The 26,398-nt window shown below is 27.9% G+C and overlaps 1 protein-coding gene across 3 annotated transcripts in view; it reads right to left on the reverse strand.

Annotated features, from left to right (window-relative positions):
* The window catches only part of LOC113550501, a 34,904-nt gene extending 8,753 nt beyond the window's left edge, over positions 1-26,151 (reverse strand). For 2 of the 3 annotated variants that reach the window (XM_026952376.1, XM_026952387.1), the window contains exons 1-4: positions 26,015-26,151; positions 19,422-19,635; positions 13,076-13,240; positions 6,237-8,818 (exon numbers count right to left, since the gene is read on the reverse strand). In XM_026952376.1, the coding sequence (XP_026808177.1) occupies positions 6,237-8,818; positions 13,076-13,240; positions 19,422-19,608 (2,934 nt within the window). In that variant the 5' untranslated portion in view covers positions 19,609-19,635; positions 26,015-26,151. Of the gene's footprint in view, positions 1-6,236; positions 8,819-13,075; positions 13,241-19,421; positions 19,636-25,987 lie in introns of all 3 variants that reach the window. The other variant, XM_026952382.1, reaches the window with a different exon arrangement.
* Positions 26,152-26,398: the final 247 nt, after the last annotated feature.

Below are 26,398 nucleotides of genomic sequence, written 5' to 3' on the forward strand. Positions count from 1 at the left end.
TCAAAAATAAAATAACATAAAAATCATAAAATGAAAATAATGGAATCTGATTAAAAACTTTTTCCTTTGTAATTGTTATCAGATAGGTAAACAATACACATGTCAAATAGGTTGAATCAATTTCGATCGTGTAACAATTGTCTACTTAATTAATTGTTATATGATATTATGATCGAAATTGATTCAGCATTGCAGCTTATTTAAATAAGTAGGTCACTTTATACATATATTATGGTAAGCAGTATTTCAGAAAACATTTAAACGTAACACGCAAAAATGAAATAAAAAATGAAACACAAATAATCTATTAATAAAACTAAAAATAAATTAAAGTACTATTACATTAGAAATCCAATTAAGCAATAACAATTAAATAAAGGTGGGCAAGTAGGTAACCGTTCTGTGGTACAATAGGTGTCAAGTGTACATAGTCATTGATTGGGTCTCTGTAATAGTGTAAAGGATGTATTAAATTTCAATTCAATGATATACTTCCCTATCCTAGTATAAGAAAAACGATTCTAAGCGGAGAGGGTCTACTTTATTGGTAACCACGGTTACCGAACAATTATTTTGGTAGCAATATTTAAATTTTTTAATAAAAGTGTATTTTTCTTTCTTTTTCCTCATTATTTAAAAAAAAAAATATATATATTTACTTTTGATTTACCAAAATCCAAACTACATTATAGTTATCAGAAACCTCCCTCAAAGTTGATGATTAGAGTATTTTTTTTTACTAGAAAAAGTGTTTTTAGATATAGCAATAAAAATATACATCATAGTAAAATCAATACATTCCACTCTAACGTATATAAAGATCAACGACATCTTTTAGGAATAATTTATAATATTAAATATTTAAAAAAATCTTTATTGATTTCAGAATTAGCCATCAATTAATATTAGTTGTTTATATAATATATAATGCAATATAAAAGTTAACTACTACGAGTAGAAAAAATACGGTGCATAAAATAATAAATATAATATAATAATGACTATTTGCAACCTACAAAAATGTTTTAACGAACACAATAAATTTAACATATATGTATAAAATACCTCGAGATTTTTTATCTTACAGCGATACAGATAGCACGGCTGTTTAATTTGATAAAAGTCCATATGAGTAAGAAGATATTACTTGATATGTGGGTAGTACATATTTTTTCTGTGCAGCAAAGACCATGTATAGGCTTTAGCAGACTGCAGTTCTAAAGAGACTTTAAAACAATACACGGAAGGGCTTGACGTTTGACAGTAATCAAACCGACTCCGCCTACTCGGCTTTTGTCTTTAAATATTATAGCGTGAGCCATATTTTTCATGACTCTACAGCGTTATTCGGATACAAAATATCATGGAAAAATGTGAAAGTAAATTATTAATTATATACCTAATAATTAACTTGTTTTATTTAGTTACTGCGTTGTAATAATTTTTTAATAATTACTTATGCCTTATAATAACATGTATTGAACCTATCAAGATGTAGATCATATTATCACAAATAGTTTATATCCTTATATTAATAAATTAAGAATCGTGTAAAAAAATTAGATATATCTTTTTAAATAACGCTTAAAAAATTCTACTTTTTAAATAAATAACAGATGATATTGGAGACAAAATAATACAAAATTACAAATTTTAAAATCTTTATTAAATAATGCAATATTATGGAGAGTTTAGATTCAATTAATTTATAATTCGAGTATAAATATTGTCAATACACAAATACTTCGGCATTTATATAATTATTCGTATGTACGTGAAAATAGAATACTTTATAATTTAAATAGAGGGATAAATAAGAATCGCACTTGTAAAATGTACAAATTAGTTAAACAATTATAATAGTTTAATATGTAATATAATATACAAAATACCAATACTATTTAAGTATAATATAATTCGATCTAGTTAAAAAACAACAATGACAAATAACAGTAATACAATAATCATACAGATTAATGATTTATATATGGTTAGAAATTAGAACAAATTGTATGCAATCACTCTGTACATAGTTAGTTATCTCTAAGTTACGAACTAGTGGTACCGCCTACCTGTCACGATGAGCCCTAGTTTGAGCTGACACACACGACATTGTCAAACAGTGTGCGTGAATAGAAGAGAAGGGAAGGGAATTACAAGGTGAACTTTTATTTTAAAACCGTTTTTAACATAGCTATAGCGAAGTAAATATGATATCAGTAATTTATGGAAAGTTGTGGTAAGGGTTGCAGTTTGATTATTTATAGGTGATTCAACAAACTTAACTATATATCTCAGGGTGATGTGTCTTTTTATATGTGAACAATATGGGTCATATCATTTACACATGTCATATATAATGAATATATTATACATGATATCATATTATGTTTGTTGACATTAAACTACTCAAGGTATGGGAGAGATTTTTAAGACAGCTTACTTTTTTTATATTAATTTTTTAGATCAAAAAAATACATTTAGATGTGTTACAAAAAATAAACAACATAAAATGTGTAGTTAATATTGTGTATTATTAAGTAATAAATTATTTTAAAGTTTAAGATTTTAAGGAATTTAACAAAATATTTATCAAAAGTGGAAGTGTTGACTAATAGACAAGTACGTATCTATTAACTTATATATTATATAGTAATAAGTTTCTTTTAAGTTATAGTTTTTATAATAATAAGTATGCACATTTTGAATACTTAAACAAAACTAACCACGTTTCAAGTAACTGTTTGGCAGCGTTTACTATAGTACAGTATTTATTAAAGAATTAATTTAATAGTTTACTATTTTTAATGAATTATGACAATATTTATAAAACATTGTTAGTTAAAATTGGTTTTAGATATATTATAATAATAAATATGAATGGACTTAGTTTAATTTCAAATTTAAAAAGTTATAAATATAAAAAAATATATAATAAAATATAAAAATAAAATATTTAATTTTTTTTTGAATATTTATTTATTATTTGTTACTTGTCAAATTTGTTTAAGCCTTTAGTTTATAAAATTAAATATACAAGTAGTCACGTCATTAATAATCTTAATTTGTATGAAATAGACTGTAGACAATACTATCCTAGTTCTAACCAGTCATATTAAACTCATATATGGCGTGTACTGGATTTGGCAACAAGTTCTATAGAAACCATTTTTCCTGGACATTAAAAATAAACAGTTAGGATACTCAACGGAGTCAGTAAAACCAAGACTAAAAAAACAAAAATGTACTGTATTAAAATAATGTACACAATGCATGTTGGCATGTTGACAATATAAGAAGGGGAATATGCAGTAGGTGGACTTTATGAATTATTGATTGGCCTACATGTGCATAGATATCCTATGTGCGGTTTTATAGGCATTGTGCTTAAGTAAAACATTGAAAAACATCAATGGATCCACCACATAAAAGTTAAGTAAAAGTAAACATTTACTTGCAATCTTAAGTCTGAGCTTATACGTAGATAAAGTCCTATAGATTATTTTTAATTTATTCTGTCGAAAATGAAAACCAGCCCCTTAAAAACGACGTAAAAATTTCGCTTTATTTTCAAGTCTTAAACTTGAAAAATAATTTTAACCTTATATGTCACAGTTTTTCAATTTTATAATTTTATTCTACACAAAAGTAAAACAAATCTTTTTCAGGTATTTTTAATATTTTAATAGTTAATATTTTTATAACAATAATTAATATGGTACAAATTCAAATGCATACATGCAAATAATATGCATTTTACCGTAATTTTATTATGGCGACAGTCAACAAAAATGCACGCATACAGTTTGGTATTTGTGAGTAGGACAGTTGTAGGTAGTGGGCGTTTAAGAAGTGGAGGCGGTACTGTAAGTATAAATTATAATCAACTGACTATGTGGAATAGGTGTATTTCTCAATTTATTTTCAAAGGAAAAATTATCAATAGATCTATTCTTCAACCAAATATCAAATAATAATAAATGAAATATTTCAATATTTTTATAATATGATATTAAAATAAATATAAATCTACGAGTAATATAAAATATAGGCATACGAGTATAGATTTTAATGTATCATCGTAGTTTTTATTAACATTACTATTTAAAAATATTAAAATGTTTTAAAATATATTCTGTTTAATTAATTAATAGATAAATGAAAAAATTCCAATAAATATTATATTTATGCAATATATTATTTAATTATTATATGTTTAGTATAAATTTCATAGCACTGATTACAAATTTCACAATAATCTACAAATACTTTTATTGTTTACAACTATAATCACTCAGTGATATAGCATTAGAAAATTTAAACTAACCAAATGTCGTTTTTAATTTAATTTGTACATAAAAAAGTAAATCACATTACGCATTTTTGTACATAAGATTGTACATAATATAACTGCAGTCTTAATACTATGAAAATTAAAAACCATATACAGATGTTTATTTTTCCGCTGTTATAGTATACACACATTTTAATTGCAATGCGCCAATACAAATAAATGTACAAAAAGTTACATATGCCAGAACTAATACGTATAATTAATTTATATGAATGAAATGTATTATGAGAATATAATGCTATATAGCTTTGGATTCAACATTAGATAAATAAATTATATTATATAGAAAAAAATATAATTAACACGTATATTATTTATAACCTTAATATTGAATTAAAACCCCGATACATTTTTTAGTAGTTCTAATAAAAAGATTTGTATTTTAACATTTTAATTTGCCATTAGTGCAAATCAGTGTAAATATCTATTATTGTTTAGTATAATCTAAAATATAAAGTTTAATTAATAATTATATACTATTAAATATTATGTTGTAGTATAACATATTTAGTTATAAATATAGGTATAAAAATGAAAATACAATACTGTCAATATTAACAACCATCGAAAAATGCCTAAAAATTAAATTAAAAGAAAAACTGTAAAATTAGTTATAAGTCGTATCATTAAGATTTTTCAAGCTACACAATTGTGAAACTAAAATACGCATTATGAAATTATTTAAAATGTAATTAGTATGTATCCGATGTCGCTACCACTAATAAAATACTATAATAGCTGAAGTAACTTATACTATAAATGATATAGGTATATTATTAATGAAAAATTCAAAGAACAATTGATCTGAGTTAAATAAAGCCGTAAATAATTTTCTAAGTTACAAGTAATGGCTATTGACCATTGACCAAGATGTTCATCTATAATTTAGTATTCGCAGCCAGGAATCTACTGTTCTTTGTGCTAAATTAATTAATAATTATTATCACGCTTTTGTGGTTCATCGAAAACCGTTAAAGTATTTTTCCCCGTGTTTATTACTTTTTTTAATAAACATAATATTATCAGATTGTGAAATCATTGAATGGGAAGGACTTCGAACACGCGTTTTAGTGAAATTATTGCCACACGCATGGGAGGCTATTATGCAGAAAAGGGTTCGACGATAGACGATACACAACAATAATGTAAATCACTAGACATATTATTAAAATTGTTTTATGTGAAAAATTTAACATAAATAAACTAATAAAATACAGTTGATTTTAAAAATGAATGATATTTATTTAATAGAAAATATATTTCATATAACTATGAGCTCGTCAAAATATTAATAATCCCTATGTTTATACATACTAAATTAATTTCTCATTTACTATCTCTTAAAGGGGAAAAATGTACTAAAAAAATACATATATATATATCAGGGTACCGAGAAGCCACCAGAGAATTTTTCCTTTTTGCGCTACAAGTACCAAATATAAGTATAATAGCGAGTAATTATCATTAATATATTTCCATCAGTGAATTTTTTTATTGTAACTTTAAAATCTTTAAAAATCTATAAAATTAAAGAATGACTGTTGACCGTTTATAGTGTTTGTACTGAGCCACGATGCTGCGCTGAGTGTATTGATTGCATTCTGACAAACGGCCCCTCTCCCCACGTGTACTGAATGACCCACAAAATTTGCTACCACCCAAATTATTCCCGCTGACCTATATATAAATAATTTTTATTTGAACCATCTTTTTTTTCGATTAACATAAGATTAATGTCAACAATAAACTTATCATTAATTCAACGGTATAAATATACATCGTATGCTCGGTTTCGTATACTTAAGGGTGTGTATATTGCGAATACCTACACAGTTACATTAACGATCTACACGTAATTTATAAAATTACTATAATTTCTTACCTGAACGGCAGCTTGATTTTCCTTATCCAACAGAAATTCCATGGATTTAGCCCTGTAATCGGTTGTGTTTGAGGACGACCCGTCGGCGGAAGATCTGTTCGAGTCATTGGGGGCCAGTGACAATTTTGCCGACGAAGCGCCCAAGTCGAGCAGACTACGGGCCTTTTTGTTGGGGCTACAACCACCGCCGCCCATCATGAGCGATGACGACGATGTCCTGGTCACGTTCGAATCCAAGTCGGTCTCGAGTAGACCGGCCCGGTGATCCGGACGGGACATGGCAACGGCGGCGGGCGACCGCGATTGCAGAGACGCACGACTGCCAGCCGTTGGCAGTGCCGGCGGTGGCGGCAGTCGGCTACCGCGATTTTCGTCATACACGAGGCGCCGGCGCGTAACATACCCATCTGCTGACGGGGGTTGCGGGGGTAACGGCGGTTTTTTACCCCTATCGGAGGTGGCGGCAGCGGTCGCACTAGACTGTCGTCCCGCGACGGGCGGCGGGGGCGGCGGTGTATCGGGCCTGCAATTATTATTACTCGACTGTGCAGACACCGCCGCCGTCGCGTTGCATTCCTCCGCTTTTTGTTTCTTCTTGTCCTTATTTCGCCGGCCGCTCAGCCTGCGCAAAGAGAACCGCTGAAAAAATCCACCGAGCTTGTCGCCGATCGTTTTCGATTTAGCGGACATGACGACCACAGCGGGCGCGTCAACTTCGGTCGGTCGCGGTTGAACACTGCGACCGTGGCTGTTGGAACCGGTGGCCGCGGTGTTATTAGTGGGCGCGGCGACTATCCTATGTGACATTGGTGGGGAGCCGCCCGTAATGAAGTCCAGCCGTTCGCGCAGCTGTTGTTTTTCCGCCACACTCGGACGCCTGGTTTCCGACGGTAAACCGGTCAACAGTTTCATTACCATCGTGTCAATGTTTTCGTCGACTTCGTCACTGATCCGGTCATAGTCTTCGTCGTCTTCCGTTTCCGGTGGTTCGTCCGACCCGTTGTCGTCTTCGCCCGCACCGCCGCCACCACCGACGTCGGTGCAGCTACTGCTACTGAAGCTCTCGCGCCAATTCACTTCCGACACAACCGGACAAAAGTGCACGCCCTTGTTGGGCGTCGGCACGGCGGCCAGATTCACGAAACTGGTAGTTATCAGTAGATTGCTACCACGCGAAGAGGCCGCGCTCAGAGCCGACTCGCTCTCGTAATGTATGCGCTTCAGCGAGTGAGATCTGTCCAATGACACGGTGGAGTCTAGCAGCTTTTTGGAGCGCAAATAGTCACCGTCAGTGTGCGCCAGCAAACCGTCGGCGCACAGGTTGGGTGTGCTTGACATTGGCATACGTGACGCCATCGCGGTACCGTCGCGGTGGTGATGATGGTGGTGGTGATTCCGGCGGTTTTCGTCGTCGTCGGTCGTAGGAGATTCCGTAGTCACTGACGGCCGATCGCCCAGATCGGGATAGCTGTGCCAGGCTGCGCTAAATTTAGATTTCATCTCATCGTCGGCATCGTCGGCGTCGTCGTCGTCGTCGTCGTTTGTCCCCTTCCTCTTGGCGGCTACTGAGCACTGTGCGGCCGTGGCAGAAACGGCGGCGGCGGCGACGATCGTCGCGATACTCTTCGTCGACATCTCAAAATAGTTTTCGTCCTCAGCAATGGGTTTGTACGTTTGTTGTGCAGCAGGACCGCGGGGCACCTGATCCCCGAAACCACTATCTTCGCTCAAGTTCTCGGACGATCGTTGCTGCTTACATCCTACGCCCTGTATGACGTCTTCCTTTTTTTTACCATCCGTTTCGTCTTCGTCGTCATCGTCGTCCATTTTCCCGCAATACGCTGGGTCGATGAGACAATCGACTGTTTTGTACATGCCGGTGGCAGGTTGCGACGCAGCGCACGTCGCTCCGGCAGCTGCCACCACCGAGTCGTATTGCCCGTCGTCCCTACCGCACATACGCAACTCATCAAGACTCTGCGACACGTCATTGACGCCGTCCCTGCAGTTGTTGTTGCATCGTTTCCGACTGGCGGTCGAGTGTACGCTCTCCATGCTCTTGCTTAGCGACTTGATGCTAGATCCGTCGCCAGCGTAACTTGAAAACGGCGTGCTGCACAACACGGTTTCGTCGTCATCCATGGCGGCGGCCGTGGAGGTACCGCAGTCGTCGTCTAACGTCGGTTGATGTTTCCAGTTTTGCCGGCGTGACACGCCTGTCGAACGTTGGGCAGTGTTTAGGGACTCGGCGCTGTTGGTCATGAACGGTGTCGCAGTGGCGGTCGTCCGGAACACGGTTTGTTCGCATTGTTTCTCTAGGCTCTCGAACTGCAATAGGCTACCGCCCCCGCAACCGTTGGTCAGTGGCCCCCCGCTTGCACCATTCGTCCACAAATGATGATCCTGCAGATTGTCCCTGTAGAACAACACAGTGTCGTTGTCGTCGTCGTCGTCATGCACACCAGGATCGTTGTTATCATAAAGCATCCTGACAGGCATTTGTTTATTATTATTGCTCGAGTTGAACAAGTTAAACGGATCGCCACGATTTATCACAGACCAGTTTTCTTCCTTTATGAAATCTGTAAAAGGTCAGTGAAGCTTTAGAAATCAAAATATCACATACTCCACGCTGAAGGAAATGAAATTAGTTAAAAACAAATGCATATCGTTTAAGGTATAGCATTATAAATCAAGACATTGATAATTGCTCACAAAACATCTGAGAAATAGGTGCTGCGTATGAATTTAACAGTACTGATAATTATTTCAATAACGATCTTATATCATTATATGTAGGTATAATAAATAGCAGCAATATAATACATCATAAAACAAATAAAGTTATTATAGTTAAGGGTACCATGATTAATCCGTATAAAAACAAAAAATTAAATAATAAAACTATAAGTATTTAAGTGCTTATTTTTATAGAGTTTCTACAGTTTATAATAGTATGTCATTAATTCTATAGCCATTTTGTTTTGCCACATATTCAATTGTTGACTTAATTACGTAATATATGAAAAAGTAATTAAAATAATAACTATTTGATTTAATTTTATATAAATTGGATTAAAAATAAGAAATTTTAAAATATTAATACAAACTTTTATAATATAATAAGAATTTATGATCGTCACATAAAATAAAATAATGAACAACTATTACTTATTAGGCTTGAAAAAAAGACACCACACTATAACGGACGTTACATTCCTATAGACCGTAAATCGATAAATGTCAATTATTATTATTATTGTTAAATAAGATTATCTAATAAAAACTACTAAAAATGTATAGATGCATATACAATAACATAATCATGTATATCAATGTACATGGATATGGTTGTCATATAATTTTTTTTTAATGTAACAGTATTATTTGTAGTGTTTTCTAAACAATAAATTATTTTATTTTATGTTATTCGACGAATTCATATAATTACATGAAATGTAATTATTTTCAGACATTTTTCAATTTTAAATATAGTAACGAATGTATTGGTTTACAGTGATTTATGACCTTGTATTAGGGAGTAGGAAAAAAGCTTCTGTCTTTTAAGGATGTTTTCTGAGCATATCCATTATTCTCCCAAAAACGTAGTTATGGTTCCTGTAAGTTACTGCCAAATATTATTTGGGAGCCATACACAAACGTAACTATCCCGTGTATGCTGGGCTTACAAAGTCACAATGATACAAAAAAATGTTCTAATCATTGCATAATATTGCATATCACATTCGTAATGAAGTTGGATATTCAAATGAATAACTGCGTTTTTTATATAATAATTTTAATTATTTTGTTGCAATTTAAATAATATTAATCCTATGAACATAAAACTTTTAATGAAAACTAAATTTTCAAAATATTTAGACAAGTTCAACTATACATCAGTTTTGACTTTATAAGTTAATAACAACAATGTAAAATGATATGATTATTATTTTATATATCTGTGATATTTTTGACAAAAATTAGTTCAATTTACCGAATAACCAATATTAATATAAATAAGTTATAAAATACACTTAGAAATAGAGGCTATGAAATCTTCGCTCAGAATTGTTTTTTGTAGTCAATGATTTATAATTTAATTCAAATATAATACATATTACAGTTACCCATGGTGCATACTTAAATTCTACTCTTCAGCAAAGTGACAACCCCGAATTTTTAATAAATATAATCATGATATGACACTATTATTATTTTAAATGTTTTATTCACCATTATAAACTCCTTTTATTTATTATATAGGCCTATAGACTATATGTATGCTATTTGGGTTGCCTGATTAAACATTTCAAGGAACGATACAAATGTAATATCAAAAATAGAATCCAAAATAATTGGAATTCTAGGTATGCAGTTTAGGATGAGTCACAACGTGTCTTAGACTAGTAAAAACATTAGTGCATGCCATAAATTTACAAATAAAAAAAATGGGTGCGAGCTTCTGTGGTTATTAACCATACAAACACATACGTGTATATAATATATCAACTCTTTTATAATACTCTTTGTATTTTTCAATGTCAAGAACAATAATAAAACTATTAAAACCAATTTCTAATACATATGAAAACACAGTTAGTTAATAAACATGTTTAAACAGAATTGTTAAAATGCTATACAATACATTTTATATTTGATACAAAACAATTGTATGCGTCATATTGTTTATATTTTATATGCGATTTGAACACGATGTATTCATGTATCGATTTATAAAAATTCAAGTTCAAATGTTCAAAACATATTTTGTTGTGATAAAAATCATGTAACAGTAATAAATGAATATATTATATGATTAGTTGATTTATTATTCATCGATAAACAGTTAGTGTTTTATTCTTAATAATATTAAATTATTTGATGTTAGCATTAATTTGTAAGAAGAACAAGGAATGATTTATTTTATTAGCAATGTTAAACCAATTAATATGCAATAAGTGCTAAAATTCCTCATAGATAATCGCGGAGGTATAAGGTATAACAACATAAAATATAATGTTTTTTGTATTATATACTTTTTACAATTTTTAAAATAGTATTATTTTATTAATTTTGTATTGATTTTATAATGATGTATGTTTCCTTTTGTGAGTGTGTCATTACTCGTCAAGTTTTAAAGTAGAAATAATATGCTTTGATTTTTGACTTCATCCTATCTTTGAAAAGGAAAATTTATCTAGTTGGTACTTTGAGGGGTGAAAAGTAAAGAATTAGGAAAAACCTTAAAAAAGTAACAGAAAAACGGGAATTTTTACGCATAATCAGTTTTTGACAAAATCGATTTTTTTATTTTGCTGTAACTCAAAAACGAATTATTGTAAATACTTGAAATTTTCACCAAATGTTTATATTAGCGTTATCTATTCATCGAAATTTTCGATTTTCCCAAGTTTTTTTTATTGAAATACCTATAAAAAAAATTTGGGAATCCAAAAAATCTTTAAAATTTAATAGAAGGTTTATTAAAAGTTGTACTTATCGTATTAAAAAAAAAAAACAAAAATCGTTATTTACAGTTTTTGTTTATAAGCATTTAAAGTTCAAATATTTACAAAATATATCTAAATCGAAAAAATTTGCAACGAATTTGAAATTAAAAATTTAAAAATAAGGTTAAAAAACCCAATGCAAGGTTTTCCATAACTTTTCTTCAAATAACTGTATAAAAAATTTTAGCGTCATTAAAGAAAAAATGTTATGAGCATATGAAATTTAATTTTTTACGAAATCGCGTAAAATAACGATATATTACAATATTTAAGTATAGCTAATAGTATAATATATCCTACTAATTATCATAGACTGATAAATCATCTCCGTTCAGAATCGTTTTTCGTGTACAATGATACCTGTCATGCATTCAAATTTAACACATCCATTATAGTGACCTACTACCCATCTCTACCATACAGTAGAGCGGTATCAACTTGCCCACACTTATTTTTTAATTTTATTTTGAAGATATATACAAAAAAATGTATACTCTATTTTTAAGCTTTTTTATCCAGCAAAAATTATTTTACCAACATTTAAAGAAATAAAATATAAAAAAATATGAACAATCTATATAAATAGCTCAAAAAAGGTCAACATTTTAAAATGATGAACTTCGAATACTCATAAAAAATAAATATGACTTTCCACTAAAGTTTTTTTTAATAGAAGTAGAAAAACTTATAAGGAATCTTGAATTAAATTTTAAATATTAGATATAAAAAGAAAATTTTTAATGGATTTCATCAAAATTATAACTTTATAAACGCTTATAATAAAACATTGTAACTATTAATTCTATTTTTGATATTTTTTAATTGATAAATTAACAATCGATGAGGATCTTGTATTCAATTTTCAAGCTTTTTAACCATTACATTTTTAATTGGAAAAAAACATTAAAAAAAATGTAATTTAAAATTTCTATAAATAGTCCAAAATTGTGTTCTGAAAATGTGAATGTAAATATTTGGTTAAATTTTTCAAGTATATAATATTATGGTTACTTCAGTAACACACGCACAAAAAAAATTTAAATAGATTTTTTCAATTACTGTTTTTACGTGATAATTCCCATTTCCGGATATTTTTAGTTACTTACTGGGTAGTTTTTTACCATTGATGATCATTCTCAAAGTACTGACTATATCCAATTTATTACAACTACCAAAATTGAAAATTGAAACATTTTTACTCTCCTAAAAGATGATGGCAGCAAAAAAATCATTTTTGATTGATATTATATAAATACCAAATTATCACTCATTTTATAGTTAACATTAATTACTTATCAATAATTACATTTTATATAAAAATATTACCTTCTTCACTACTTCTTTCTGAATCCGTCCGCAAATCGTCAGAAGTTTCTTCGAGAATTGTTTCTAGAAAAATATAAGACGTGCTGCTTACGATGTTTCCACCATAACTACTTTGGTTGAACGATGACCAGTTATCTTCTTCACCGTTATCACAAATTTCGTCTTCTGTAACACGGTCAAATGAATTCAATCAATTAGTATCAAATAAAACTAACTTGAGTGCACGACGTCAAAAGAATGATAAATGGAATAGATTGTGTTTTGTTTGATATTCAAATAAACTTAAAATTTGTTAGTTTAATAGTATTATTATGTAGTTTTCTAAGAAATTTTAAATACGTCAGTATTTGTTATACTGTATTGTTTCTTAGTTTTACAAGTCACAGCAGTGACACAGCTGCAGTGTTTATTATCTATAGAAATTATTTACAATTCGTACAGTTATTTGTTATATAGGCATATAGAATTGCATAATATTTTGTCAATGTGTCGGCAAATCGTTTAACATATTTCGTCGGTCATTAATACGGAATATACACGTCGTCCTACGTGTTTGTGTACCGTAATAACTAATAAGACAAAAACAAAGACACGTGATCAACAATACACGCTACTATAATATATAATATAGTCTATAGCCTGTTATTAGGACACAAAAACTACGCGCGCATATTTACTTTAGGAATCTGTACGGATATATACAGAATACGGTCATACGGAAACGAAACTATACGAAGCCGAGGCAATTACTGTCCAGAAAAGAAACCAAAAAATATATTAAAATCAAGTATAATAGTAGGTGTTAAATATTTGTATTCATATATAATAATTATATGTCCTAATCATGATGAATATTAGTAAAAAAAAATTACAATTTCAGGTTTTTATTGTAAATTTTGAATTTCAATCTCCATAATAGATAACGTACACATAAATATCACGTTATTGTTATTTGTAACATATTATTTACACTCGTGCATACATATGTTTTAATACAAGATTATACAAAAAAGGCAATACGACAATAATTTTAAAACTGTATAAAATATTTCTAAAAAACGATTAAAATAGAAATTGCTCAGTGGCACAACTAAAAGGGATCAGAGAGTGCGGGCGAGTCTGAACCTGTTTGCTATGAGGCCAGAAGTAAAGGCCAGAATTTTTTTTTTTTAATAATTCAAAATTATTATACAATTTTGAGTTACTAAAACATACAATACATTTTTTTTTTTAATTTATAAAATAATTTTAGTAAGACTAATGTAGCAACCCTCCTCAGACAGTCGAACCTATATATAAATATATATTTACTATTTTGTATTATTTGTAAATTTAAATGATTATTAATTATTAGTAGACCTTGAATTTATATGTATTAAATAACCAAAATATGTAACTATATTTATAATAACAAATCGCTTTATATGTGATAAAAAATGAAAAAATGGAACATAAAAAAATTACAAAAAAACATAACTTATTACATAAACATTTAAACGTTATTAAATTTAGAATTTAGAACACCTCTGAAGGAATTTAATTTAGAACACAATTATAAAATAAAAATTATTTACATCAAGTATTACTATAGTAACCATTAGCTGTGATTATTTAAGTTTATTATACACAGGTAATATTATATTAATTAATCAATAATAAACTATATACCTATAAGTACTTATTTTATTAAAAATAAATTTTTAATTTTTAACATGAATCTAGCAATATTTTTTATTAATTATTTAGACATACCACGTATGTTTTGGAAGTATATACTTTGAATTGTAATATTATTTAGTTTTTTCATTATTATATTAAAATAATAACAATAAACAAAGAAACTAGGAAGTTAAATTTATAATTTAATTGAAAAATATACATAAATTTTTAATGAAAAAATACCGCTATTCAGTTTATTTAAAAAAAAAAAAATGCCGTTTTCAATCAATTTTAAACCTATCATTATATTTAGTCATCATTAGAAATCAAAACACAAATCACGTTTACGGTGTTTTATTTCCAACATAAGGTCATCACGCTTTATGAACATTGTATATATTGTACATGGTCCTAATTTAAACGTCTAACTTGTTTAAAATAATATAAATATATAAACAATAAAATAATGTAATGTGAATAATATAGATTCACTAGATTAGTTTCCTCTGAACATTGGCCATTTTCTTGTATTTTAAGATAATTATATAAACATATTATTATATAATCATATTTTTACCATGAAAATATGAAATATCTAAATAACTGACAAGTTTAACACGGATGATTCGTTTTTGGCAGTAATGATATTTTGTTATCATATAAGAATGTTGTAAAAAAAACTAGCACGAGTGAACGGTGACGACAAGCGCAAGAAACGGAATGGATTTAAAACTGCAAGTAGTTTCCGTGAAGCCAAATAACGGTAGGTAGATACTAGGTAGTAATATTCTGCCCCGTTGTTGGCCTCTTTTTTTCCGAGGTTTGAGCAATTTTTGCCTATATAATGTACGATAAACCAATTTATATTGGTAATAAAATTCACTAACTATTGACATTAGTTAACAAATATATCAAATAATATAACTAATAGTCAATAAGATTTATGAGAATAATGAATTATGTTTTAAAATAATATAAAACAAAAGCTTATAATTAAATTTTGAACTAAGTTACAAAATATTACTATTTAACTAACTGTTGAGACATATATACTTTTATGTAATTTATACTTAAATTTTATATTAGTTATATCCACACCAATAACTATTATATCATTGATTATAAATACTAGGTTTTTAGTATTAATAATCAATGCTATTATGTACTCTTATTACATAAATTACATTATATATATTAAAATTTATAAGTATAGCATTTATAATAATTACCTATAGTAAAATATAATTCAAACAGAATTTCTCAAGAAGATTTAAATTATAAACATCTGTTTTACACTTTTTTTTATATAAAAGTTAAATTCATAAGTATTGATTATTAGCTCAAAATAATCTATAAATAATTATTTCAAAAAAGTAAACAAATATTAAATAAAATTATTAATAATAAATTGAAATTTATACAATTTATTAAAAAAATAAAATAAAATGAGTGTCGAATTTCTTATTAAGTTGATCATAAAATAAAATAACCTGATTTTACAACAAACGTTTAAATAATTTAATCTATTATTTTTGTTCCAATTTAATAACAAATAAAACTGCTAATACAAATGTTTGTACAGACTACAGACTAGTTCCATTTAAAAGTGTAATACAAACATAAGGTATACGTTAACAATATCTTAATAAAAACTACCAAATTTTATAAAAAACCAAAAACACTTCTTTTAAAATTGTTAAGTATTTTTACACACACACATGTAATTTATTTAACCTTTAAATTTACTATAATTTATGTTAATTCAGAACATAATATAAAATACCTTGGCATTTCAGAAGAATTTAACTCATATAGTCATATAGAAATCCTAGTAAATAGAATATAAAAATAACTTATACAACAAAATGTTTCTACTATTATAGTACATGCATTTTTCAAATTTTATGCAATAATGATATTTTCAACCATAGTTTTATATATTGTACATTAACTATAGGTATATTGTATATTATGTGACTATAATTGATTAATATAGTTGATTTTACAATTAAACAAATAGGTAAGTACTTTGTAAAAAAATAAGTATTCACTTAAAAATAACAACATACAAAGATGAAAGAATACAGATATTATAACTTATAAATTAATATTTAAAGAAAAATTATAAATAGCTTTTAATATTCAAAATGTGATAGTAAATAAAGTGTAATATTTTGATAAAACAATAAAAGGAAGTTGTAAATTCATACCCGCAAATGTTATCTCCGTCTTAAAATAATATAGACAAATTATTAAAAACGTTCAGAAGAATCAATTTACGCAGTTATTTTTAATATTAGAGTGAATAGAGTAATAGACTTATCAAATTTAAAGGTATTACTGGTATTAGGTAAGACTTTTTTTATATTTTAATTTGCTCATAACTTGCTTTAAATTATTAAAATATGCATGGTATGCATTTAAACATGTTGGCTTTGTGCATTCAGCGCGTATGAAATTCGTACTACGAAATCTACAGTGTGAATCGAAAAACGCGAATATAATATGCCGTGTCGTATCATACGAGTAACTTTGAAACAATCTTCTTAAACATAAACAGACAAACACAATATTTACTGCTGATACAAAAAAAAAAAAACGCTTGCCAAGTCAGAGATCAGCATGTAAACTTTCTTGATTTTCCATTTTTAAAAATTTATTAATTGTATGCAATATGTATGTATAATGTATTTTATTTTCATTTAGTGAGATAGATCTCTGAAACCGGAGAGCGAATTTCGTTGTTTGTGGTCTTGTTAGATTCACATTGGCGCTAGGATAAATACAGTGAAGATTTTCAGAACTTTTAGTTTTTTTATGTTTTTAAGCTTTATAGCTTTGTAGTGAATTAACGATTGAAGATAAAGTTCTGAAAATCTTCATAGCACTTCTCCTAGTCAATGCGAATCTAACAAGACCCCAAATAACAAAATCCGTTTTCCAGTTTCGGTAATCTACCACGCTAAATAAAAATCTAGCAAAAAATAACTATTTTTTTAACTGTGAAAAATTAAATAATTTTTTTTGAAAATTTTAAATCTCACATTTTGTATCTACTTGATAATCCCTTTTTAATGATCTATCAACCAACTTTTTAGCTATAATAGGTTTGGAGATAAGTTAAAAAATTGAAATTTTGGACTATTTACGCCGACGTTTTTATGGATTCAAATGGTTATACCGCATTAATTATATCATTAATTATAAATAAATTAATATTTTATGTTAAAGTTAGCTTAATTATCCATCTACTCATTACAACTGAGTTACATTTTTATCATTTTCTTATTTAACAAAAATTCTTAAAGTTTTAAAAATTCAGACTTTTTTCATTTCAATTACCATACTTACTTGATTAAAAATCAAGAAAGTAAAAATAACGAAAAATATTAACGTTTGATCTACATAATAACTAATAACTTGTCACTCCAGACAATAGGCATAAAAGCATATTAGGTAAACGTAAGAAGACACTTAACGTAACCAGACAATAACTAAAACAACAAATTTGGTCTTGTTAACAATCGCAGTCGATTCTTCACGCAGTTCAACGTACTTATTTTGATTGAACATAGGGTAAGTGACGGAGTGACGGAAGTGCTTACGTTGTTCAATAGTCTAATTTTACGTGATATCTGTTCTTGTTAACTTCCAATTTTATATGATTATTATTATGAAATTTACTTTGTACCCTTCGTGCTCTAAAAGAACTTAAAATATGCATGCATTTATCCCCTAAGGGACCCAATAAACAACTAAATATGCATTACAAAAATAAAAATCATAATATTGAATAAAATTTTTTTATATTAATTCAAAGATAATATTTGCAAAATTGTGAAAATTATAAATTATTTATTATTATTTTTCTTTTATTCACGCTTACAATGCACCGATAAGCAATGAACTAATAACAATGCAAGTGATTGGCGAGAAAAACACAAAAACTAATTTTAAAATATTAATTTTATATAAATAAAACCACTATACTAATATCTTAGGACCAGAAAATCTAATTTAATTTTTTCTTTATAAAATTATACCTTTATATAAATATAAATTTTAAATATACACGTATTGCTATGAAACCAATTTATATTTTACTTAGCTATATTTTTAATGATTATTGAAAAACATGCAAACTCCTAGAAGTCTCTAGCCCTAATCATAAATCATTCTTTTTCTTAGGCTATTTAATTATTAACTAATAGACGTATTTATTGTATACATATATATTTAAATATGAAATTCGATATGATCACATTTTTTAATTGGTAGAAAAGCACCATGCGTTCATAGTTAATATTTTTTTATTTTTTTACATGAAAAACTTTAAAAGAAGGAAAACTTCATTATGCTCAGTTGCTCAAATAACATCAAATTGACCAGTATCGTTATTTTTTTTAGTTACACGCTAATCATAGCCTGGAATACAATAGATAGTCTATATGGTCGTCTTGGCTGAAGACTACGTGAACAAGGTTTTGAAAGGAGGTTTAACACATATCTAAAGTAACTATTACAGCAATAATACATTAAAGCCATAGATATTGTTGTTGTGTGTGTGTGTGTGTGTGTGTGTGTGTGTGTGTGTGTGTATACCTATATAATGTATAGTATACACTATACATATATGTATTTATTATACAAAACGTATACAAGTATTATAATAGTGTGTTATAATTACCATTGTTGTCGTCGAAATAGTCAGTGTGGTCATGAGGGCCAGAATCGAATGTGGGATCGTTTTGTTGGTGGCCATTGCCAACTATCGCCACTGGCGGTTGCTGGAGCCCATACGCAGGAAGCCAATGATTAGTTCCAGCAGTGTCAAGCTTTTCCGACCAGTCACTGAACGCAATATTTTCAGCCATATTCACACACTAACGCTAACTAACGACCTGTAAATACATTTTATTATTGGATCATATAGTCATCATGTAATCACTATTTTAATCATGTTATATTATTAACACATTATTCCAGTATATTTATGCAATTTTAGCGTTCAACAAAGAATTTATGAAAATGTGTATTATTATTATAAAAAATATTAACTATCACTTATAAACTACCCAGTGTTTAAACAAGACGTGTTTATATTTAAACTAAAAAAAATGTTTTACACGATTTTGGTAAAAATATGCAAATTCAATGTTAAATACAATTTTATATTTTTATAGGTAATTTTACATAAATATATAGTTAATTTGATAAAAAAATATCAAACAACATATATAACAAAATGATTATTATGATTTGATATACGATTATACCTACACCTACATAGTAGGTACATTCATTTAAATACATAATATCGTGATAGTATGCAAAATGCAAATATGCTATGTATATTGGCATACGAAAACACATAATATAATAGGTGTACCGTGTACAAGTACAGCATACTTTAATAACCGTAGCATATTATACAGGTTACTAGATGGAATTTAAAATTAGATAGGTACCATAAGAATAATTTTTAATTTATAATCTTAATTCAATTCATACATTTTAATTATAATTGTACAAAATTATATCTAAATAAAAAAAAATCATATTATTTCATATTTAGTTACTTAAGAATAATGTGAGGACTACATTCTACATTTTACATATTATATATCTAAATAATTGTTATGTATAGTCGTATACAAATATGCAATTAAGTAGTTTATACTTACACATAAACGTCACACAAAACATAAATTAATAATATTTTAAGCGATACACGCATTGATACATTTTAAATTAACAAAATTAATGTTAACATGATGTAATACATATGAATATCTAGTTGACTACCTAGTCACAAATGTCAAATGCTACCAATTTTGACACATAGACATGTCGTGAAAAATATAATTAAGTTTATTTATATCAATGACATATAACAATTTAATATGGAACTAATGTAATTTTCTTTTTTATTCAAAATAATATAGGTTCGTAAAAATAAGTATACAAAAGGTACACAGATGACATAAATTATATATGTAGGTAACACAAATTCACAACTATACACAAATCACTTATTTTTATATATAATTATTTAAATTTAAGTGAGTAATTAGATAAAACTTTGCATAGAACATGTAAATAGTATAAGGTACTTTATTTTACTGTATAAACGTATAGGTAGATATATTGTTAATATTATATTGTATATAATATTTATTCTTACATAAATAAATAAAAATCAGAAGAAATCAATTTTTTTTAATAAGTACCTAAATTGTTTTCTTAATACTATGGAGTATGCTATAATATGCATTAATTATGTTAGATATATTAGTATAAATTGAATTCAAGTAATTGTAAATTGGGACTGTTATAAATATTTACCATACAAACTAATGTTATCATATTGAAATATTTTATTACTATTCTACGAAAGTAAAAGGTATTTCGGTGATGTGCATTGGTAGTAATATTGAAGTGAACAAAAATTTGAGATTATGTGATACAATTTTTAATTTTATTATACCTTTATTTATTATCTTTTTCACATCGTAGTACCCAACAACAATTAACTGTAACTCATTTAAAAATATAAGTATAAAGTTCAAGTTGGGTTTTGTTATAATTTTTCAATTCTCATAGTTATTGTGTATAAAATTTAATTTTAATCGTATAAATTATTGTTATGTACGTTCATCGAAAATTATACAAAAATTTGCATTTCTCCTAATAAATGCACTATACCATAAATGTAATGTCTTAATCGGAGAGAAATAGTAAAAAAAATATTTTTTATAATAATTTTTACAGATAAAACATTCTTTAATTGTATTTTAATTATGTTTAGGGTTTATATAGTTATATATATATATTAATATATGGCTAAGAAATCAAATGAGTTAAGACTCATTAAAAATGAGTGAAAATATTTATTTTTTAAATTTCTCTTGTAGTAGCCAAAGTAGTAAAATACAGGAATTGAAAATATGCGTATAATCCACATTTGTCATTAAAATTATTAGGAATTATTTTTATTTTTTACTAAATAATTGTCTTAGATACAATTGCATGATATTCATTAAGGAACATTTTTAAAAATTATATTTACCAACTACCTAAAAAAAAAAATTTCTAAATGGTAATTGTAAATATTGATTTAGAAAATAAATTTTTTTTTCGTATTTTTTCTTATGAATCCTTATTTTTTTTAAAGAATCATTATTCGATTTTATGCACAGAAATAAATAGACAATTATAAATAATAATGCATTATATATTTGCAAAAATCCCGTTTCTCCGTATTAGTTTTATGATAATTTTTCAGGTCCGGGGTGATGCTAACTCAGTTACTACTTAGATATTTTTGAAATATTTATACGTTTTCCAATTCAATTGAAAAATTATATAATATTATATTATGTTAGCTCTCTTCCAAAAAAATGACTAGAAATGTATTCATTATTAATATTTTAGAAAAATAATTTGGATCAATATTGCTTTAGAGTTTAGACAATAGTACTATTTATTAATTTTTGGTTTTACTTTACGGTCAAACTCTAAACAAAACGATTATTTTTTAGCATTGTCATTTTCCACTTATTATAAATACCTACGTAAATACGTATTTGTATTTATTATCAATAAATAAGCTAATAAATAGCTGATGTGAAGAAACTATTTTTTCATCATTGTTATTGCTCTAATTTATAATTTCAAAAATAAATACAAATCTTTCATCATATAATTTAAGAAATAAAAATAATTTAGTTATCAAAATCGAAACATATTCCTAATTTATAAAATAAAAAAAAACCCGTATTTTATTAGTCGTTTTTTATTATCTATCACAATCGTACTTTAACTAAATATCTTTTTCTTAGATCTGTACCTCTACTTATTCCGACGATGTAATCCTTCATTATTTCGTAGACCGTCGAGGTAGATTAACTCAAAGAATTAAACAATATTATTGAAGAGTTTAGCTTAATTGCTATTAAAAACAAAATTAATATAAACAATAATAATTATCAGTCTATTTCAAAACATATTGTTTATTGTACTATTTAATTAGGCTTGTTTATTTGTTATTATAATCTACATGTATATATTACGTGCATTGATATTATAAATTCCTATTAAATACGCACATGTGTATAGTTAAGGGGATTGGAAGTGATGATTTTCTGTCTTTGTCTAACACACAAGCAACATAGGATTATAGACGTGTTCTATTTCCAACGTACCGATTGATATAATGAAGCGATAAGAATTCTGAATACAGATTTAAATTCGTTATCAAGTCTTCTTGAGTTCAACTTTCTCACATTTTTGATTTTTTGATTTTTACTACTCCAAAAATTGAAATATGTCAATTTTTTAATTACTCTTTTTTAATATAACGTTTTTCGGATTTTGGGAGGATAAAATCAAAAATGTGGGAAAGTCGATCTCAAGTAGACTTTATAACGAATTCAAATCTGTATTTAGAATTCTTATCGCTTCATTATATCAATCGGTGCGTTGGAAGTAGAACGTCTATAATCCTATGTTGCGTGTGTATTAGATAAAGACAGGAAATCATCGCTTCCAATCCCCTTATATAATATTTTAATAAATAACATTTCTATTAAGGTGTTTAAATGTGATTAAACTCATTAAAGGATATTTTATTTGAACCTTCAATTTTTCTTGTTTTATAGCAATGAATACGAAAACAAGGAGAAACAAAGGAAGTTGTTCTACTTTATAGTAGGTGTCAAATATACCACAACATAGAGTAGGTCAATATAATACTGTTAAATTTGAATTCTGTAATAAATCATTGCGGATACAAACTGTCAAACTATATTTTTATAATATAGAGTTATACTGCTATTTGGTGTTTATATTTCTATTAAACATAGTAGTTAATATACAGACAGATACGGTATACTGAACTATTTTTTTGTTGTTTCGCATATATTCTATAATTATAATTATAATATAACGAATATTTTTGTGATTTAACGATTTTCGTAAAAACTAAGAATGCTTTTAAAAAGAAAACCGTGATCATGTATTTTTGATATTTTTTTTTATTAATTGCTGTAAGAACAATTTACGAGGCACTCAGTATCTTAAGATTTTTTACTAATAAACAAACATTTTATCATACATGCTTAAATTAAAAATAAACTAATAAAAGTGAATAATTTATAATATCTATAAATTGTACAAAAAGATTCAAAATATTTTGAAATTAATATTATGTTTATAAATTACTAATATTAAGTTTTGATAAAAAAAAAATAAGAAGTTTACATAGAAATTAACAAAATCGATTTTGTCAAAAAATTGTTTTGTGTGAAAATTTCTATTTTTCTCATTTTAAAATTTTTTTTGGTTTTTGTTTCTCCCAATTGTTTGTTGATACTTTACTATTTCTATAAAATACTACTTTTAAAGTAAGAAAATTAAATGTTTTCTATTTTGAAAGAAGTGTTAATAGATATTAACACATAATTTTTAAACCAAAGCATTTTTCGCTCCTCTAAAATAAAATAATAATTACAAATACTTTTATGGTTTATATTTCTACATGTATACAAAAATATTATAGTATTAATAATTATAGATAGTTTAAAGGTAAACTCAATTTTTTAATAGTTTTACAAAAAAAATATAGAAATTCTACGTGGCTAGTATACCTTCGCCAAAAGCAAGTAATGTTCTATTCTGGTATTTTTAAAGTATATTACAATCGTGAGAATAGCCGAGTTGGTACCAAGTGAAAGTTCTGAGACAATACAAACGCAGGCCATGAGAAAGATGTATTCGTTTCCAAGTAATTGTAACATTCAAAATCCTGTTTCAATGAAAATGGTATCGTCGTAGGCGGTTATTTCTTACGTATTTATATAATATTATGTTTAAAATACTTTTCGTGGAAATTAAATTTATTTAACTACACTATGTTCTGATGTTCATAGTTCATGTCAGTGTACATTACATTAATAAGAATATATATTATATTCTAAAATGAAGGAAGTAAAATGGAGGAATATTATTCTTGATATTAAATAATATAAAAAATAAAATGTGATAAACGCATTATTTGTCGATTTTATACAACTATAATTAAATTTTTTTTTAATTAAAACTATATATATATATATAAATAAATATAATCTATTTACCCTCTCATGTCATTTACAAAGTTGACGTACATCGTGTATATACTATAAATGTAGGATACATGGTCTGTCAGAGCCTAGATGACAGCATGACAGATGTTTATCTTTAAAATAATAGGGTGTATGTTGACCTAAGTACATTTTATTCCCGAAAACCATTCATAGCCACATTTTTAAGTAATTTTTAAATCAACAAATCTACTTCAAAACTTAAAATAATTTATCAAACAACAGACTAAAAAATATACATTACAAACAATAGCCAGTGTATTTTGGGTTTTGATTCATTTAAATACCTACTAAATTTACATGATCAAAAGGATTTTAACTTTGATTTTTAATGAAAATAAAGCTTTATTCGAAATATAAATTGCTAGGTACTTTATAATATTATACAGCATAAACAATAGTTGTAATACTAGTAATCAAATAAATAGAATATACCTACTTCCTACTTACTTAGATCAGTTAAATCGAATTCCAGGAATTTAGCGGAATTGATTTATACGGTTTATACGAACTGTTATAAAATTAAAAAACATTTGGCGTTGAATATCGTATAAAATTGAATCAGAACTAGGTATCTATATATACGGTAAATATAACTGTAGGAATGTTGAATCTAACCGACATTGAAGTAAGACTAAGACAGAACAAAAGATTTAGAAAGGCATCATGTGATGAACGGTTGTTTAATGAGCCCCAAAACCGTAAACACTATTCGTTCTCTAAATAGACAAAATACACGGAATACACACTGGCTAGGCAAATTTAAACCAATATTTTTGAAGCCATAGATGACCTGTATTCTGTAAGCAATAAAATCTTTTAACACTAATACTCCGATTATCATAAAAAGTTGAATAATGTAATGAACCAATTATGCATTACGTATAAGGGATAATTAATAGTTTGCTCACTATTGATTCATTAAATGTTCGGTACCTAATTCCTAATTTTTTATAAATCTCGGCGACCGGCATAAGTAATACCTAATAAGTTGAGTAATAAACAGGTAGATATCAAAGTCTTGGATCTCAGACCGAAAATAATATTACCAAACAATTTCGCGATTAAGTAGGTATTTCGAAATGTTTATTATAATACAATACGTAGGTACCTCTAATCTGATATCGATCACACTTACAGACAATATTATTTAATGTTTTCACAATATTAATCCGTCGAAAGCATTCGCTCTTACATCGACGTACACTGCACACGCGCTGGACGTGGTTCCCACAACATAATCGCGTAACACGGTAATATTTCACTCGGTGCGGCACATTCCGTCGACGGCCCCGGGCCGAGATGGTCGATACCGTGCACGCTGTATTGCCGATCCGCGCCGGCGAAGAGTATCGTACGTGAAGAAATCGTCAACAACGTGTCGCGAGATTAAAATGTGATTGTCGACACGTTCTTGCGGGAGAGATAACCGCACGAGGGAATCGGGTAAGCGACGACTCCGGCGACCAACCGAAGAACAACAACTGACAATTGTTGTTGAACTGTGGTCTCGGTTTTTGTC

The sequence above is a fragment of the Rhopalosiphum maidis genome, chromosome 4 (genome assembly GCF_003676215.2).
Source record: "Rhopalosiphum maidis isolate BTI-1 chromosome 4, ASM367621v3, whole genome shotgun sequence".
Taxonomy (NCBI): Eukaryota; Metazoa; Arthropoda; class Insecta; order Hemiptera; family Aphididae; genus Rhopalosiphum; species Rhopalosiphum maidis.